The sequence below is a fragment of the Rhynchophorus ferrugineus genome, unplaced genomic scaffold (genome assembly GCF_030347505.1).
Source record: "Rhynchophorus ferrugineus isolate W39M unplaced genomic scaffold, kcgeb_rfMv2 rfM8, whole genome shotgun sequence".
Taxonomy (NCBI): Eukaryota; Metazoa; Arthropoda; class Insecta; order Coleoptera; family Curculionidae; genus Rhynchophorus; species Rhynchophorus ferrugineus.
The window spans coordinates 26,017,694-26,035,414 of NW_027472587.1; the positions used below are offsets into that span (position 1 = coordinate 26,017,694).

The window sequence follows — 17,721 nt, forward strand, 5'->3', positions numbered from 1 at the left end:
TTTAAGTTATCACTACTAGATTATTCAAAGCCTGAAATTTGTGAGGACTAGTATCAGCGAATGTAGGTTAAGAACTCTTCGCCTAATTGCATCCTCTACACCGTTTAGGAACGTATCATTTTAGTTTTTGGGAGGACCCATTCAGCTTTCATAACTACTATTGAAAGCCAAACGCTTTGTCGTTCGATTTTTTTAGTTTTCATATTATACTATGTATAACATGAACCTTGGTCCATTGGAACCATGAAATCCATTGGTTAACTAAATTTATTATCTTTTGGTGAAAAAAATCACTCTCATTCTCAAAGATTTTCATACATATTTTTGTTATAATTTACATCACTGTAAGATTCCCTTAAATAAGCGTTCCAAAGGAATATTTAACTTGAAATACGTTGTATTATCACAATAAAACTACTTGGAATTGCTTTATTACGTTTTTTAAAATTTATAGTATTATAAAAAAGTATAAAAAGCATTAGACATTATGGAAGTAGTTAAAACTAAAGCTCCGGTGTAAATAAAGGGTTATTATCGTGTTAAAATTAAGTAGTTGCTAATAGAATTGTTTTTTCTTTTTCAGGGAAATTATCATTTTCGCATATGCTCGGAATCGCACGATTCAGTCGTCGATCTCCAGCTTGTTGAATCCAGTGGTTAAAACGCCTCCTTTGCCGGTCCATTCCTCCTTTAGTTTAACGTCGCATCCTAAGTCGCGTAGCGCAGCTTTTAGGTCATATTCAATATCTTTGAATCTCTTCAAGCTGGCTCGAATAATGTCCTCGGCACCTAATTCCAGAAACGTTTTGCACTGGTATTTACTTCTAGACACCATGTTTCGGATTGCCCAACTTCCAGTTTTCTACAAATAAATATAGTTGATTAATTTCTTAAATAGTAGTAATAAAAATGATATAAATTTCGATTTGTGTAGGGATGAGAACATAACACATGGGCTGAAAAGGACAGCTTCTCGATGGGAAAAAATATCGTTCAAACGAAGCAATGACTTGAAAAGTGCGACTCCGGTCCATCAGAAACAACAATAAAACGTCGGTTTACTGACTTCAAACGTGGTATAGAGACATTGATTATGCAGAACGCAGTGGACTAAATGGTACTAGTAGGAGGTGGTAATACCAGAAAATAAAAAAAATTCACAAAATCGTTCTGAATGATCGAAAAGTGAAGTTGCCTGAGTTAGCTAACATCGTAAAGATATCAAAAGAACGTGTTGGTTTTATATTGCATGACATTTGATAAAAACAAGAATGCGTTGATCATTCTGAGTAGTGTTTGGCCATGTTTAAACGTATCAAACTGGAATTTTTGCGTCGATATGTGACAATGGATGAAACATGGACCCATCACTTCACTCCGGAAAAACGATCGTCATCTGAGTGGACAGTCACTGGTGACGGGTCTCTATTTTAAGGCAAAAGATAAATCGTTCTACAAGAGCGGTACTGAAATGCTAAAGCGGCGCTGGAATGATTGTCTAGCTCTTGATGGAGATTACGTTGATGAATAAAGCCAATTTTGAACAAAATAACCGCGTCTGGTTTGTTACGCCCGGGACTTCAGCATATGTGTTACTTTCAGTTTACTTAAAAAAAATTATTTCAAGAATAAATGGTAACATCTTGGATCCATCGAGGCACTAACAAACTGTTCATATTTGATTCTAAACGAAAGCTTAAAACATAAACACCTGTCACCACTTTAAAAGGAACATTTGGCTCTACGGGTGTGATGGAATTACCAGCGGTGTACCAGTTAGTTTATAAATGTTACAAAATTCTTTGATAGTACCTTTGCCCATCAGTTTATGTTTGAATTTTTTTGAATTGCAACGTTTAGTCGTGCCTTTTTTAATGGTCGTACACGCTGAACTGAACTGTTTCTGTTAAAATTTCGGTACATTTGGCTAATGTTGCGTACACATCGGGCCAACGATTTTTGGGGATGTAAAATCGTCTACAGTGTTTGAGATTAATTAGATGCAAAAATTCGTGAAACATTCGGTTTAAGAACCAAAATTTTCTTTAAGATAAACCGACTCAATCCAAAAAAATATCGCTAAAATTGGCGAATTAAAATACGAATTGTTTGAACATTCATAGTATCTTTTAACTTTTCTTACATCATTATAAATTATACATCATGTTAGACAAAAAGCGAAAAACACATTAGAACCAAAATAAAACAACTATACTGGTTAGTCGGAAGATACCCTCAACGTGATTTAAAATCAAAGAGATTGATTTATCAGAACAATTATAAAGCCAATTTGGACCTATGGGGTTGCACTAAAATTCAAATCAACTGGTCATCCAACGCAAAACAAACATGGCGCTACTAGAATTGTTCCATATCCATATGTTTTTTAGTTAGCCCTCAAAAGATGTGTGTATAAATTTGACAGCTGTTGGATCATTCGTTTGTGACTTATAGCATTTTGAGTCAAGCAACTTTTGTTATTGTGAAAAAAAAATGGATAAAAAGGAATTTCACGTGTTGATAAATGATAGTGAAGTGCGTAGACTAAAACGTTTAACACCACCTGATCTGATTACTGGATATATGTAGACTTTAGAATAAGACTAATTAATTAAGATAACATTTTATACAGAAGATTGCTTAATGAAGTGATTTTCTACATGCCATGTATATATAATATAGACATAAGAAATACTTATTGCCAATAGGACATTGAATAGGAATTGTGGACTCACGAAGAGTAATAAAAAAAAACGTGTTGATAAAATATTGCTTTTTGAGGGGAAAAAATACAGTTGAAGCAAACACTTGGCTTGATGCCGAGTTTCCGGAAAATCAACCATCCAGGATTGGTATACTAAGTTTAGACGTGGTGAAATGAGCGCCGAAGACGGTGAACGCAGTGGACACCCAAAAGAGGTTGTTAACGACGAAAACATAAAAAAAACCCACAAAATGATTTTGAATGGCCGTAAATTAAGATTGAATGAAATAGCAGACACTCTAAAAATATGAACTGAACGTGTACATCATATCATTCACGAACATTTGGGTAAGAGAAAACTCTGTGCAAAGTGGGTGCCGCGCGAGCTCACTCTTGACCAAAAACAACGACGAGTTGATGATTCGGAGCAGTGCTTGAAGATGATCAAGCGTAATAAACCCGAGTTTTCCATCGATATGTGACAATGGATGAAACATGGCTCATCACTTCACTCCGAAGTCCAATCGACAGTCATCCGAGTGGACTGCACACGATGAACCCGCTCCAAAGCAACAGTCGGCTGGCAAGGTTCAGCCGACTGTTGCGTTTTCCCACGTTTTGGGGCGGGTTCATCGTGCGCGACTATTATATAGCGTTATTGAACCGTTTGAAGGACGAAATCGCCGAAAAACGGCCGCATTTGAAGAAAAAGAAAGTGCTGCTTCATCAAGACAATCCGTATTCTTCAGATCTGGCCCCCAGCGACTATTTCCTGTTCTCAGATATCAAAAGAATGCTCGCTGGGAAGAAATTTTCGTCGAATGAAGAGGTGATCGCCGAAACTGAAGCCTATTTTGAAGCGAAGGGCAAATCGTACTACAAAAATGGTATCGAAAAGTTGGAGGATCGCTATAATCAGTGTATCACCCTTGAGGGGAATTATATTGAATAAAAAAAAAGTAATTTTGCCAAAAAAATGTGTTTTACTATGGTAGGCCGGGGACTTTTCAAATGACTTGTTACATATGTAATGGTAAAAAGGTCCCTGCATTTTGAAAGAATGTCTGTCTTTCGAATTTTTAAAATAGTAGCTACGTTATAGTTAAGCAGCAGAGATGCCAAAAGATATCGATATTTTTTGCCGATATATTTTTAAAAAATGCGTTTTACTATGGTAGGCCGGGGACTTTTCAATTGAGCTGTTATCTCGCACTCGTCTTGCTTGCGAATTAATCCAAGTACAAATGAAATGTAGTTATAAATTAATTTATAATTAAGATTGTACTAAGCATATCTAATAAAGATGTTATCAAAAAAAAAAAAATTATAAAGTATTTTGTGGAAAGATCATTAAACGAAAACGTAATAACTTCTCTTGAGAGGGTCTCTATAATTCGGTGATGGGATCCAAAAATTGGAGGATTGTTGGAATAAGTGAAGAATTTTTAACTGAATTAACAACCAGTAAAATTTTGGGTAATAATAACAATACTTTTAGAAAAAACTTTATTTTTTAATAAATAGTTTATGAAACTTTAATATTTTTATTAGTTTTAATATCTGATATTTTCAAAAAGCGGATCTGGAACTAGTTAAGGCTAGTGCTAATTATGATATTAAATGTAATATATTATACATTATAATTTTAAACACATAATGAAACATAAGATATGGAATACTAGTAGTAATAGAATATTTGGTTAAAACTCGTTATATTTCATTCAAAATTATAAAATTAAAAGTTTATAGAGTGATAATCATAAGCAAAAGTTTATAGTAATAATAATCAATATATTCCGAGTTATCTTACCTGGACTTGTTTCTGGTCGCCGTGTTGCTTCATCAGTGCCAATATAACTTCGGGAATGCCATTGTCGAAAAGTACCTTGCTGTTTTCTGGACTGCGTAGGGTTAATGCTGCTACACAAGATAAACCAGCTGTTACGGTGGTAGGCGATAGCTAAAACATTCCGTTTTTATTTGCTAGTTTTCTATATATTTCATCATTTTAGGCGTGGTACTACCAAAGTACCGAGCCAAAATATAATAAGAAAATGGCAATTTCTTAATATTTTTCTGAACTACAATATAAAGCGAAACGTAAAAAGTTTCATTCTTGGACAAACTTTTAAATTTTATACGAATACTCACAGTTGTCGACGACAGACTCTGCAGTATAACAACAGCGTAGCCTTTCTGAATAATGTGAATCTTGCATTCATCATTGCCTGCCAATGACTTTATTAATTTAAAACACTGTCTGATGATTTTCTAAAAAGTAATGTAATTCTTCTGAAATAATGTAATGTAATATATTTTAAAGCTATTTGCTAACAGTGTTTCATAATTATATAATAATACTATCTTTTATATTTTTATCTAAAATATAAAAAGGATTTTATACAGATATCAGAAGTCAGATATTACATCTGGGAGAAAGTCCATGGCTTTTTTTTAGTAGAAGTAATTTCTTTATAGTCTGAAAATGTTTTTTAACCAAATATTTTAAATTAAGTATTCCATTATTATCGAAAATGTTTCTCTATTTTCCGAGTGGAATCGTGGTGATATTGATGAAAACTGTGTTAATAATGTTTTCACAGACTTCTTCTGAAAACGGTTTAATTCTACTGCCATAGTTCGGCGGCCATACCAGTCGATTCTTATAACTGATTCTGGCCATGTTGTCACAAATATAGTTTTTTTTTATAGAAGTGTGAAATCATTTACATTAATGTGCAGGCCATTGCTCTATGGATTGCTCAATGATATAGTACAAATGTTCTACGCTGACAAAAAAAGAATGCATAGACAATGTATCAAAAAAGGCCTGTAACAAGTGCAGTTTAAAATCTTGTGGGCCAAAGTAATTCAACTACAAAGCTAATTGATGACGAAAACAACTCTAAGAACTATATTAATGTTGGGTTGTAGCTCGCAACCATTCAAAATTTCACCATCGCCATAAAATTCAAAATATAGTACTAAAGGTATAATAGGTCCAATAAGTTTTGTATTTGATAGTGAGATCACGAAACTTTTGGTTAATTGAGAGAGAGATTTAGTAGAGTGCCTAAATATCTCAGTAGAAAACAAGAACATTATTGTAATGGAAGAAACTTGGGTCAACCAACAGCATTAAAGTTGATCAAAGCAACAGGATCAATATGAAACAAGCTCAAAAAACCGTCCAAAAATGGAATTGCGAAAATTTGCTTAAATTAATTAACAATTAAATCAGCACATTAAATTATTATATTATATATGTAATAAAATATATTGATAGATTAAATAACTTATTCGCCAGATTTAGTTCCCTCTGACATATGGCTGTTCTAAAAATTGTTCCTTATGCTCTGTATCAGAGTGAACAATACAACTTAAATACATTGTGGGAAATTAAGAAAATAAAACAAAACTGAAGCAAATGTATAATTTTCTCTTTAGAAAAATATAGAAATTTTTACTAATTCAAGTGACTGTTGCTTAAATATAGATTTGGATTACTCACTTCATTTTGGGCAAAGGTAGTCATTACAGATTTTATTATATCCAAACCACCTGCATCTTCAACTTTCTTGCAGAATTCAGTTCTTACCATAAGTGAAGTTAAGGTAAGTAAAATATCATTATTTAATTGCTCTTCGCCTCTAAATTCTATAACATTCTTAATTGTGAAACTAGCAGTGGGGCCTTGAAATTATTCAACTTACTGTTAAGTAATGACATAAGTAGACATAATGTTTCACTGGCAATTACTCTGGCATGTTCATGAGCTCTCCCAAATTCAACACGAACATCATCATCCAGCACTAGAGCACGGCATACTGATAGAGCCTCTCTAATAACCTCCATTGGAATATGTTCTTTGAGAAATTCTTTAAGATTATCTAGTATATGTGCATCATAAATGTGTTGCCTATCATGAGGTATTATGGATATTTATATATAAAGGTATTTTATAATTACAATAAACTTACCTATTCATTTCATGCATTACACAACATTCTTTGGTCCATTTAAGAATGAGTCGTCTAATTTCAAAATCCTGATTATCATCTTTTATGTTGGTCATAATAAATTCAACTCCTCGACTATCTAATAGATCAGGTTGCTTTGTCATTAGAGCTATTAGGGCTTTTAAAGTGTTTGCTTTAACATTCTTCTCAGAGTAATTTTCATAAATATTTAAGAGCACATTATATACACCAGTTTTTCCTGGAAATATGTATGAAATCAGTAATGAATATATAATGTGTTTTTGTCTATGTTTTGTTTAACCTGCTGCTACTTTATGTTGCAGTCCTTTTTCACATTCTAATTTTAAAGTGTTCAAATTATTATTAATTTGTTCGGCAGCATTCTTGCTTTTCTGTAGTTGTTCTAAAGTTTTCGCACATTCAATAATCTCATTAAACTCTTCTTTAGACATGGACTCTTTAATAATTTTACTTAAATCAACTCCCTATTAAATAAAACGGAAAATTTTTGAGAAAGCTCATGCAAAAATGTCAATGAAAATATGGCAATTTACAGGTAATTTAACTTGAACATTTAATAAATGTGTTTTACCTGGGCTTCAAATTGTTTTACAGTTTCTTCTACGGCCTCTTCCTCCGTAAGGCCTAAAAGTTCAATATTTTCTTTTACAGCATTGTTAAATGTATCTTGAGTTATTTGCAGCACCATATTTGGAAAATAATTTAATACTCTTGTAATTTAAACGTTACTTGACTGTGGTGCACCAAATTGTAGATATTACAAGTTGATTTGATATAATAAACGATATAACAATATTAATAAAGATCTTTAGTAATAATTATATTGCCAAAAAGTATCAGATGTCTTTGAATTAAGACATAGACGTATAAAAATAAAAACAATGGGTCAATAACAGCTGATTACATTGTTGCCATCACTTCAAATAATATATATTTTATTATTTCTATTAACAAAGTTAAAAACAGTTCAAAAATTTATAGATGGTAACACTCCGTGAGGGTTATTAAGATTTATTAAAAATATATTGGAAGTACGTCGACAATCCTTGAATACTTCTATATAATTTTATAAATGATAAAATCTTAAATAGCTGTAACGAAGAAATAGGAACGTGAAAATGTCAGCTGTTTGTTTTTGTGTCAAACCTTTTCTTACCAACCCAGTAAATGAAAAGTCCTTTCCATATTTGCTTTTTGTATCTGTTGATATTCAAGAAGTTATAAAAGGCAGAAAAAACACGTTTTATAAATTATAATATATTTGGTAAGTTTTATTAACCTTATTGTATGAAATGTTTTTAAATAATTATTTTATCTTTTTTTGTAGGTCATTAAACAACAGATATCTAGTATTACATTTATTTATTCTGTGCTAAACATATTTTTTAAATAAAATGGCACAGTGGGTAGGATATATGGTATCAATAAAATGTATAAATAATTTAGGAAATTACCAAGGTGAAATATCAGATGCAGATTTGTATAAAATTACATTGAGAAAAGCTTTTTGTAATGGAATTCCTTGTGAAGGATCTATCACAATTAGGTAGCCAATTTAAAGTCTAGATTTATATAGACTGGAGAATGTTTTTGTTGTAGTGCTTCGGATATATCAAATTTGAAATTACTTGAGAAATATGTAGAAGAACCACCTCAAGAAAATAGCACTGTTACCATAGCGAAACCTGTTGCTAAAAGAGCTGGTAGATCCTACAGCACATCAGATGCAACACCAAGGCAGTTTCAAAATGGTATTTCTGGGAAAAGTAAACCAATTGATATTGATATAAATAAAAGGTTTGAAGATGGCCTATCATCATCTTTCAGGAATCTTTCTACAAGTAAAAGGAGTCAAAAGGGTAAGTAATAGGCTAATTTGATATAAAGATAGGTTTGGTATGTATGTAATTTTTTAAGGATCTAAGTGGACAAAAGGTTGGAAAGATGAAGAGTGTTTTGGCTCGCCAGTCAGTAGTCAAATTAAAGATGACTTTGATTTTGAGAAGAATTTAGCTTTGTTTGATAAACAAGCAATATGGGATGAACTTAATTCTCAAAAACCAGATGTTGTTCGACAACTTGATAATAAAAAAATTGCAAAGTACAGGTGAGAATTTCATGCTTTAATTGGTTAACTGATTACAATAGTGTTTTTAATTTTAATTATAGGCATGATGAAAATATCATAGCATGTCAACCTACATCATTTAGGCAAATTGTGGTGCCTAAACCAGATTTTTGTGAATATGTAACAGATGATGGTTTAATTATACCATCCATATCAAGGTAGGAATTTATAAAAAAACACATAATGCCAGCTATTAACTTATTATTGCAATTTTAGATCACTTAGGAAAAAAATATTTGATACTGCAGATAAGGCAGGTCTTACTTGGGATCGACGTGTTGAATTGTTTGGTACCGCTGCGGCAGAGATTTCTATTCATTTGATAGGAGGAGGTCATAGATTAAACCCTTCTAATTCTCATCAGCTGCCAACAGTAGTGGTCTTGAGCGGTCCACACAGGTACATATTCTGGGAATTATCAAGCTTATGTCTTGATTGTTCCTTTTTGTCTACAGGCAAGGAGCAGCTGCTATAAATGCTGCCAGGCAATTAACTTCGCACGGTATTTCGACAGTGGTTTTTGGCGCATCGCCAGAGGCTCCTTCTATCAGGAAAGAGTTGTCCCTTTACACTTTGACTCGTAATCAGTTTGTAACGTCTGTATCATGTCTTCCACAGACGATGGACTTAATCATATGCGCACTTTGCGACGACACGGACCCGCCTAAAAGTTATCCAGCATTGGCTGATTGGGTGAATAAGAATAGAGCGCCAGTATTAGCTTTGGATCCTCCTCCTTCTGGTACTCCAGGTAATTATATATTCAGCTATATATTCTCTTTTCAAACATATTTTCGTTTTTTTCGTAATAGATGACTCTAAAACCCTATGCCTTTAGTAATACTTATTTATTGACCATCTGCTTTAGTTATTTGATATGTTTTCATCATTGACAATTGTGTGTTCTTTATGGTGCTGAGTACTTAAGTGAACTACAGTGTTTTAATTGGTTTGCTTTTTTCCTTCTGGAAATTTTAGAATGAAAGATGAACTTCGTCATGGTTGACGAATAGCTGAAAAAGGCCTTTGATTTATTAAAAATCAATGTAGACCAACATATTTGAACGAAATATCAGAAGTACTATGGTGGCGGAAATATGGTTTTACTAGAAAAGTGCCAAAAGGTCACCAAACAAAACGGTACATATATCATTGATTGGTATTTCAAATTATCATTTTGAAAAACATGAAAAATGTATTTAAGTTTGACGCTATCCCATTATTAAATTTTAAGTTTAAGTAATAGGCATTGGTTTTCAATATACAACTTTGGTAATTCGTTGTCACTATAATGATTTTCTTTTGTAGTATATATATCTTCAAGGTCTTAACACTAACAATCTAATTAAGTATTTCGCTTTTGAACCATATTTTGTGTCATATTTCTGCAATATTTCGCCGAAACTAAGTTAAGGTGGTTTCAAGAGCTAAGATTTAATGGTAGCCTGCCTGATCTAATGTTGCCAAAATGCAACACATTTTGATTGTCTGTGTCTGTTATTTTGTTATTTTCCAATTTGGTTGTTTCTTTTGGGAAATGGTTGTTCTTGGAAATGCACAGCACAGTAGGAGAGTAGTGACGACATTTTATTCATTGGATTTGAATCACTGTTCTTGTTAGTATAACAATTAATAGGTTATTCATTAAGTTTTGTGGTCGATAAAAGCTGGATAATTTCTATCCGTAATTCACTGGAATTACGGAAGGAATAGAAATATAGCTTTGTTTATGAGAGCGAAATATTTTTCTTTCCCTTGGCTGAATCGGTCAGTTAGAACCTAATGGCCTTAACTTAATTGAATCTAATGGAACCTAATAACCAGTACTGTTTTAATTTTGGTTTTGTCTGTCAATCTAGTTTGGATAGTATAGTTACATGGATGGGACCGTAGGGCCTATATATATTTTTTAAATTAATTACATCTTACGTTAGATATGCTTAGTACAATCTTAATTTTTTACAAATTAATTGCAAGGTGAGTACGGGATTAATACATCAGTACGTATTTCCCAAATTAAAATAAAACTAATCTAGTTAAACTAAAGTTAGGAATACACTTATACACTAAACATCTTCGTGTGGTTGCTGTGATTTAGCAACCTTATTTAATGTTTTAACGCGAAATTTTGGATCACTTCGTACATCCATTTTGATTGAGGTCATCGTGCAGCTCTTTGTTGGTTACGTAGCGATAAGCATTGGTAATTAATCGTAGAATTTTGTTTTGGGTGCATTGGGTTTGATGTTTTGGTGACTGATAAACCAATCTCTTTGATTTTAAGTCAAGTTGAGTATATTCTGACTAACCAGTACAGTTGCCTCACTTTGATTTTAATCTGCTCTGCTTTTTGTCTAACAAGATATTTCCAATTTAACTTACTATCCAGATGTGTTCCGAGGTATTTAGCTGATTCTGCTTAAGGAATCTCACATCCTTCAAGTGACATAATTAGGTTTTTGTCATTTCGCTGCAACGCAAAATTAACATGGACAATCGAAATTAATGATGAATTATCTACAATCTACAATGGATTACAATACTTGTGTATCAACCTGAAATAGCTATAAAGCAGGTTTCTCCAGTTGAAGTTTCCACAGATTTAATCCTATAAGGGCACCTGGAATTAATGATATTTCACCAGGATTATTGAAAAAACTCCTATGAAAAGCAATATAATCATTACCATAAAAAATGTAGGAGTTCCGCAATGTTTCGGACTACTCCTGTACCTGCGCTCTACATTGCTAATATTCTAACAACAAAAGGAACAAAACTAGGAACATTTGCCGACGACACAGTCATGGTATATCATTATCTCTGTCTAGGGCTATAGAAAAAGTATAAGTGGCAGTCCAAAATCCGTAAATGGAATAGAGGCTCGAAAATATAAATGGTTCACATCTGTTCAAGACAATTTTGCTTTTCAAACCGAACTATATTAGTAAAATCAAATACATCTAGGTTGTAGGAAAAATTGAAACATCACGTTAGACAAAACACTAAGTAGATCAGACACAAAATGAAACAAAAAACTAAATTAATTAATTTAACTTGACCTAAGATCCAACAGATTGTTTTATCGGTCAATAATAAAGCCTATTAGAACTTATGGGGTACAAATATGGGGTTGCACTGAGAAACTAATGCATTTGCACTAATGTATTTATCCCATACTGGTTTTGCTTCTGAATTAATGCAAGTACAAAACAGTAGTAAGAAATTAATTTGTAAAGTAAGATTGTACTAGTCGTATCTAATGTATGATGCAATATTTAGAAAGTTAAGATTAGGGAGATTATATTTAATAACCAATCAGATTATAAAACCCTTTTTTAATCGAACGACAAAATTTATTGCACAGTATTACTCACCTAACAGGTCAATTGAAAAGTCTCCGGCCTACCGTAGTAAAAACATTTTCAAGGGTGATACACTGATTATAGCCACCCTTCAACTTTTCGATACTATTTTTGTAGTACGATTTGTCCTTTGCTTCAAAATAGGCCTCAGTTTCGGCGATCACTTCTTCATTAGACGAAAATGTCTCCCCAGCGAGCATTCTTTTGAGATCTGAGAACAGGAAATAGTCGCTGGGGGTCAGATCTGGAGAACACGGTGGATGAGTAAGAAATTCGAAGCCCAATTCATGGATTTTTGCCATCGTTTTCACTGACTTCTGACACGATGCATTGTCTTGGTGAAGCAGCACTTCAAACGGTTCAATAACGCTATGTAATAGTTGCTGTTGATGGTCCTTCCTTTTTCAAGGTAGTCAGTGAAAATTATTCCATGCGCATCCCAAAATACAGACGCCATAACCTTTCCAGCCGACTGTTGCGTTTTCCCACGTTTTGGAGCGGGTTCATCGTATGCACTCCACTCGGATGACTGTCGATTGGACTTCGGAGTGAAATGATGGAGCCATGTTTCATCCATTGTCACATATCGACGCAAAAATTTGGGTTTATTACGCTTGATCATCTTCAAACACTGCTCCGAATCATCAACTCGTCGTTGTTTTTGGTCAAAAGTGAGCTCGTGCATCACCCACTTTGCACAAACCTTTCTCATACCCAAATATTCATGACTGATATGATGTACACGTTCAGTCAATCATTTTGTGGATTTTTTGATGTTTTCGTCGGTAACAACCTCTTTTGGGCGTCCACTGCGTTCACCGTCTTCGGTGCTCATTTCACCACGTCTTAACTTAGCATACCAATCCTCGATGGTTGATTTTCCTGGGGCAGTGTCTGGAAATTCGTTATCAAGCCAAGTTTTTGCTTCAATTGTATTTTTTGCCTTCAAAAAGCAATATTTTATCAACACGCGAAAATCCTTTTTAACCATTTTTTCATTAATAAATTCACTCAAAATGCTATAATTCACAAACTAATGATCTGACAGCTGTCAAATTTATACACGCATCTTTTGAGGGTTAGGGCTAACTAGTAGTGCCATCTATGTGTCAGGCCGGGTCAGACTTTTCAACTGACCTGTTATATCACACAATTTATTGAGTGAACTGAAGTGAGTGGCTTTTAATATTTGCCTGATTAATTAAAGCCTGTTGGTTCTTCAGCCAAAGAATCTGGTTCCAACTAACATCAGTTCATGAAACTTTTGATATACGCAAGAGGTGACTTAAATTTGTTGCCTTCAACGTCTATTGAAGAATTAACAGAGAATATGCAATGAAAATATGCAAAATATTAATCATTTATTTGGCGGTCATGGAAAATTTACGTTCTTGGTTTCTATTTATAATTGATTCGAAATGTTAAAAGACTTTTGGTCTATCCTATATATCAGTAAACTGTTCCAAAGATAATTTTTGTTAATATTTTAGGGATAATTCCAAAAATATCTTTGATACCGGTCCTGCCGTTACCTCACTCGCCCAATAACGGCAAACTGTATTTGGCGAATCTTGGTTTGCCCGTGGATGTCTTCCACGAGGTAGGAGTGAAATATCGGAGCCCTTTCGGATCGAAGAACACCATTCCACTACATCTTAACGAATAGTCTAGCGAGTTTTACCAGATCAGAAGCTCACCATAAAGCAAGCAGTCGTATTTAGGATGTTCCGGTGTGGATGTGACTATTCATCATGCTACAAAAAAACTGTTCTTTTTGTTACCGCGTTCAATTGTTTCCAACTTTGTATTGTTTTAGTAGCATGTCGATTTTATATTTTTATAACGTATACAATGACTTTTTATGTCGCAGGCCTGCTGGATATCAGCATATTGCTATAATATACATTTTAAACATGGTCTAGTAAGTGTTATTTTCTCGAAATTGATAGCGGATCCAGGATTTTATTTCGGGACAAGCCTTGCGGTGATAGGTCACATAAAGTTTAATTAGAATAATATCAAGTTTAATTTGAGAGGACATATGCTTTTTGAGGGGCTTGGCTCCCTGAATCCGCTATTGGACGGTATATGTATTATATGTCGTTTTCTTTTGTTGACCATTTTTATAACTTTATTTCGATCGTTTCTGTGATAAAATAACGGCATTCAATTGAGAATAAAATCGTTTACGACAATGCTGATGTTCCAAATATTTAAGTATTTTAAAAGTATCAATAATACTTTTATTAAATCCCAATTAGCTGAAAAATTGACTTTAATAGTGTATATTTTTGTATATTAGTAACTATTAATGTCTAGTATCAAGCTAAGTTTTTCTGGTCACACATTCTTTTTATTATTTCAATTATAAACCACACATGTATCAATTTATCATGTGGTTTTTTTATATTTTTACATTAATATTATGACTTTTAAGCTTCCAGGCCTGCCGAGTATGTTGACAATTTAATAAACAATTTTTAACTCTGACTATTATGTATGTTATTTTTCAGTCAATTTAATAACTTTTTGATTTTTTTTATAACAGCTTTTTCTGTTTGTAATTTTAAGAATGCAATTTCAGTTAAAATGGCCCCCAATAAAGCTGTTATGAAACAGTCAAGTGTTTTATTAAATATAAATGATATATTGTTATAATTACTTCAGATAATACAAAGTACATTAGCATCACAAGATTAATGTTTACTGGTTCTTCAACCGGTGGAACTATATAGAGCTGCCGCAAGTTCAGGCAATGATTCTTATATTTTCTTTGAAACCCGGTCTTCTTCGAATTCGAAGTGGTTCTATAGGGGTGAAGCATTGCATGCCAATTATAGGACTAGATTTAAAGGCTCGCGGTGTAACATCATTATCTTGTGTATATGGTGGAGAGAAGCAGTTGTCTAAACGTACCTTAAATGTGCGGTTGATAAAAATGTTTTTAATAAAATTAAGAATATTGTCCTTTATGTTCCAGAAATATAATTAATTATCTCTAGGTTAGATCGAAAGCCTATTCTATGTCTAGGAAGACTGCAATCATGTGTAATTTTTTGGAAAAGCAATCCCTAATGTTCTAGGTTGAAAAGAGAGTTAATAGCGGGCCGGGCTCTAATCCCTCAAACTGGTAGCGGGAAAGAAAAAGCTAGAATGTACATGCCAATTTAATTTTACTCCCACCGTTCTTTCATATATGTTGCAAAGGTAATCAGTTACAGAGATTGGTATACAGTTATAACTAGAAAGCAATTTTGTTTGTTTGTTTGTCTATACTAGAATATTGGAGTACTGAGTCTTCAGTTGGAGGGGAAACGTGAGAATTATATATTTAATTATATATTTTCAATAGAAAATTTAGGGCTAAAGGGGGTAGATTGGCAAGAAGTGGATATGGAAGAGTATCAAGACCCGGAGTAGATGATGCATTTTTAGACAACAATCTGATAAGATCCTTCATTGTAAATAAATAATTAATAGACTAAGGAGAACATTATCAAGGCATATAGACTCATGGATAATTTTATAACCCACAAAGGGATTGCCATCGATAGGTATCCTAGAAAATAATGAGACAAAACTATTGGCAATTCTTTTCGGAATTAGTACCCAAGATGCCGGTTTTAGGTAAGCCTTTTAATATCCTTATACCCTGCCAGAAGGAATGTAAGTCTGAGCGATAAGACAACGATTTAAGGAAAGAAATCTAAGATGATCTATTAGTTTCTCTAATGGTATATCTAGCTTAGTAGCCTTATAGTCTTACTACGCTTGTATTTGTTTAAATTAGCTTGAGTTATATCGGGGCAATATTCTGTGAAGGATGCTGAAGTTTTTGTAGGCGTGCTTTGAGGAATGAGAAATTAATGGACATAGGCATGAAGGATGGGAGGAAATCGTTCTTGTTCGCTGAGAAGGTGCAGTTTTGGCAAGGGGAGTTTTTGAAGTTTGAAGAATAGTTTATTGACACTGTGTTGATACTGAGATTTTTTTTATTTACAGATGTAGTCTTGGCTGTTTTAACGAGATTTAACGAGGTTTCTTGATATTAATGATTTAGCTTTGATTTAGCTTTGATTTAGCTTTGATTTTTGTTTCAAAATATGAAATTTGACTTTTAATATGTGTTTGACTTAAGAACATTTATTATAAATTTTTCAGTTCTTATATTGGGGAGAGTGTTCGCCATTACATTTTACATAAATTGTAGAAGAGTTAAAGCTGAGTCACCACTATTTTTACCGCAGAAGAACTAATTTTTTATAGCATGATCAAACGTCTGGCATTGATAACAATATACAGGATTTGGAACATATTGATGGGCCTTCAGACTTAAGATGAAAAACCCCACCTTAATACGTTAAGGTAGGTTAGTCTTTCGGAAAGTGAGAGTTAAGTTCGTTGTAATGGATAGGACACCATCTTTTTTTAATTTAATTCTCGTAACTCTAACAACACTTTGATCTTTTATAACTTTTTAAATCTCTTTCTCTTAACAAACTAGTAAATTAAAACTAGACACAACTCTTTTGAAATAGCTTAATTTGCATAAACTGGACAAGCAGGCACTATAGTATTGAAATTAAAAATTAGTTAGTTAATGAGTTAATTTTAGAATCTGATGTCATTGTTTTAATGGCTACCTATTGCACCACCATTCAAATCCCTCTCAGAAAATTGGAAAAAAAGACCGCCTGGAAGAATTATTAAACTTTTCTCTTCGGATTTTACCCAATTCGAAAAATCGACCGCTCAGATCAATTCGGGAAGGCCGTTTTCAAGTTGAGATATTCAGTTCGCCTGTCAATCTGTGACAACCGAAATTTCATTTCAATTCAAATCATGGGGAAATAACCTAACGAGATTCGTGTTAATAATCGTTTATGCGGGAGATCCTGATTTACAAGCCTGAAGAGCTTGTACGAAGATCAAGTCAACCTGGCGAGCGGCGAAATAGAATTCATTTCTTGCGGACTAGAGGCTAGAGGCTAGAGGCTTAAGATGCCTTGTGGGGGACACATAACGTCATCCCACCCCTGAAGTCAATGAAGACGGGGAATTTTGCGGTCACTGACCAAGAAAAATCAAGCTCCTTGCAGAGACCTACGAGGCCCAGATGAAATGCCTCCCTCCCGCAGCAAATACCAAACCAAATATAATGACACCTCAGCGAGGCCAACTACATTAAAAGCCTAGTCCTTCCATTTCTCCTTAATCATCTAGTTTCATCAAAATTCTTGGACACTATGATTAGCTTGCAAGATTATGATCGATCCAGAAAGTCACTCGATTTCGACGAGATATGGCTCGCCCAGTTGAAGCTTTCAGCATAAGCAGCTCGTCGAACTGGCAAATAAAGAAAAATAAATAAATAATGAAAAGTCCCCGACCTGACACATAGATGGCGCTACTAGAATTAAATCCATATGTTTTAGTTAGCCCTAACCCTCAAAAGATGTGTCTATAAATTTGACAGCTGTCAGATCATTAGTTTGTGAATTACAGCATTTTGAGTGAAGCAACTTT

At 33.6% G+C, this 17,721-nt stretch overlaps 2 protein-coding genes across 2 annotated transcripts; one reads left to right on the forward strand and one right to left on the reverse strand.

Moving 5' to 3' along the window:
* Positions 1–424: 424 nt before the first annotated feature.
* LOC143200620 (armadillo repeat-containing protein 6 homolog) lies at positions 425–7,819 on the reverse strand. Its single transcript, XM_076411135.1, has 8 exons — positions 7,277–7,819; positions 6,986–7,169; positions 6,685–6,922; positions 6,418–6,623; positions 6,216–6,361; positions 4,856–4,975; positions 4,515–4,664; positions 425–862 (listed from the first exon to the last, which is right to left on the reverse strand). Exons 1-8 carry the CDS (start codon positions 7,391–7,393, stop codon positions 623–625), a joined length of 1,401 nt encoding a protein of 466 aa, XP_076267250.1. The 5' UTR covers positions 7,394–7,819; the 3' UTR covers positions 425–622.
* Positions 7,820–7,832: 13 nt separating this feature from the next.
* Positions 7,833–14,813, forward strand: Edc3 (Enhancer of mRNA-decapping protein 3). The gene is made up of 8 exons (XM_076411136.1): positions 7,833–7,969; positions 8,033–8,251; positions 8,305–8,564; positions 8,623–8,812; positions 8,875–8,991; positions 9,050–9,232; positions 9,289–9,584; positions 13,686–14,813. Exons 2-8 carry the CDS (start codon positions 8,100–8,102, stop codon positions 13,859–13,861), a joined length of 1,374 nt encoding a protein of 457 aa, XP_076267251.1. The 5' UTR covers positions 7,833–7,969; positions 8,033–8,099; the 3' UTR covers positions 13,862–14,813.
* Positions 14,814–17,721: the final 2,908 nt, after the last annotated feature.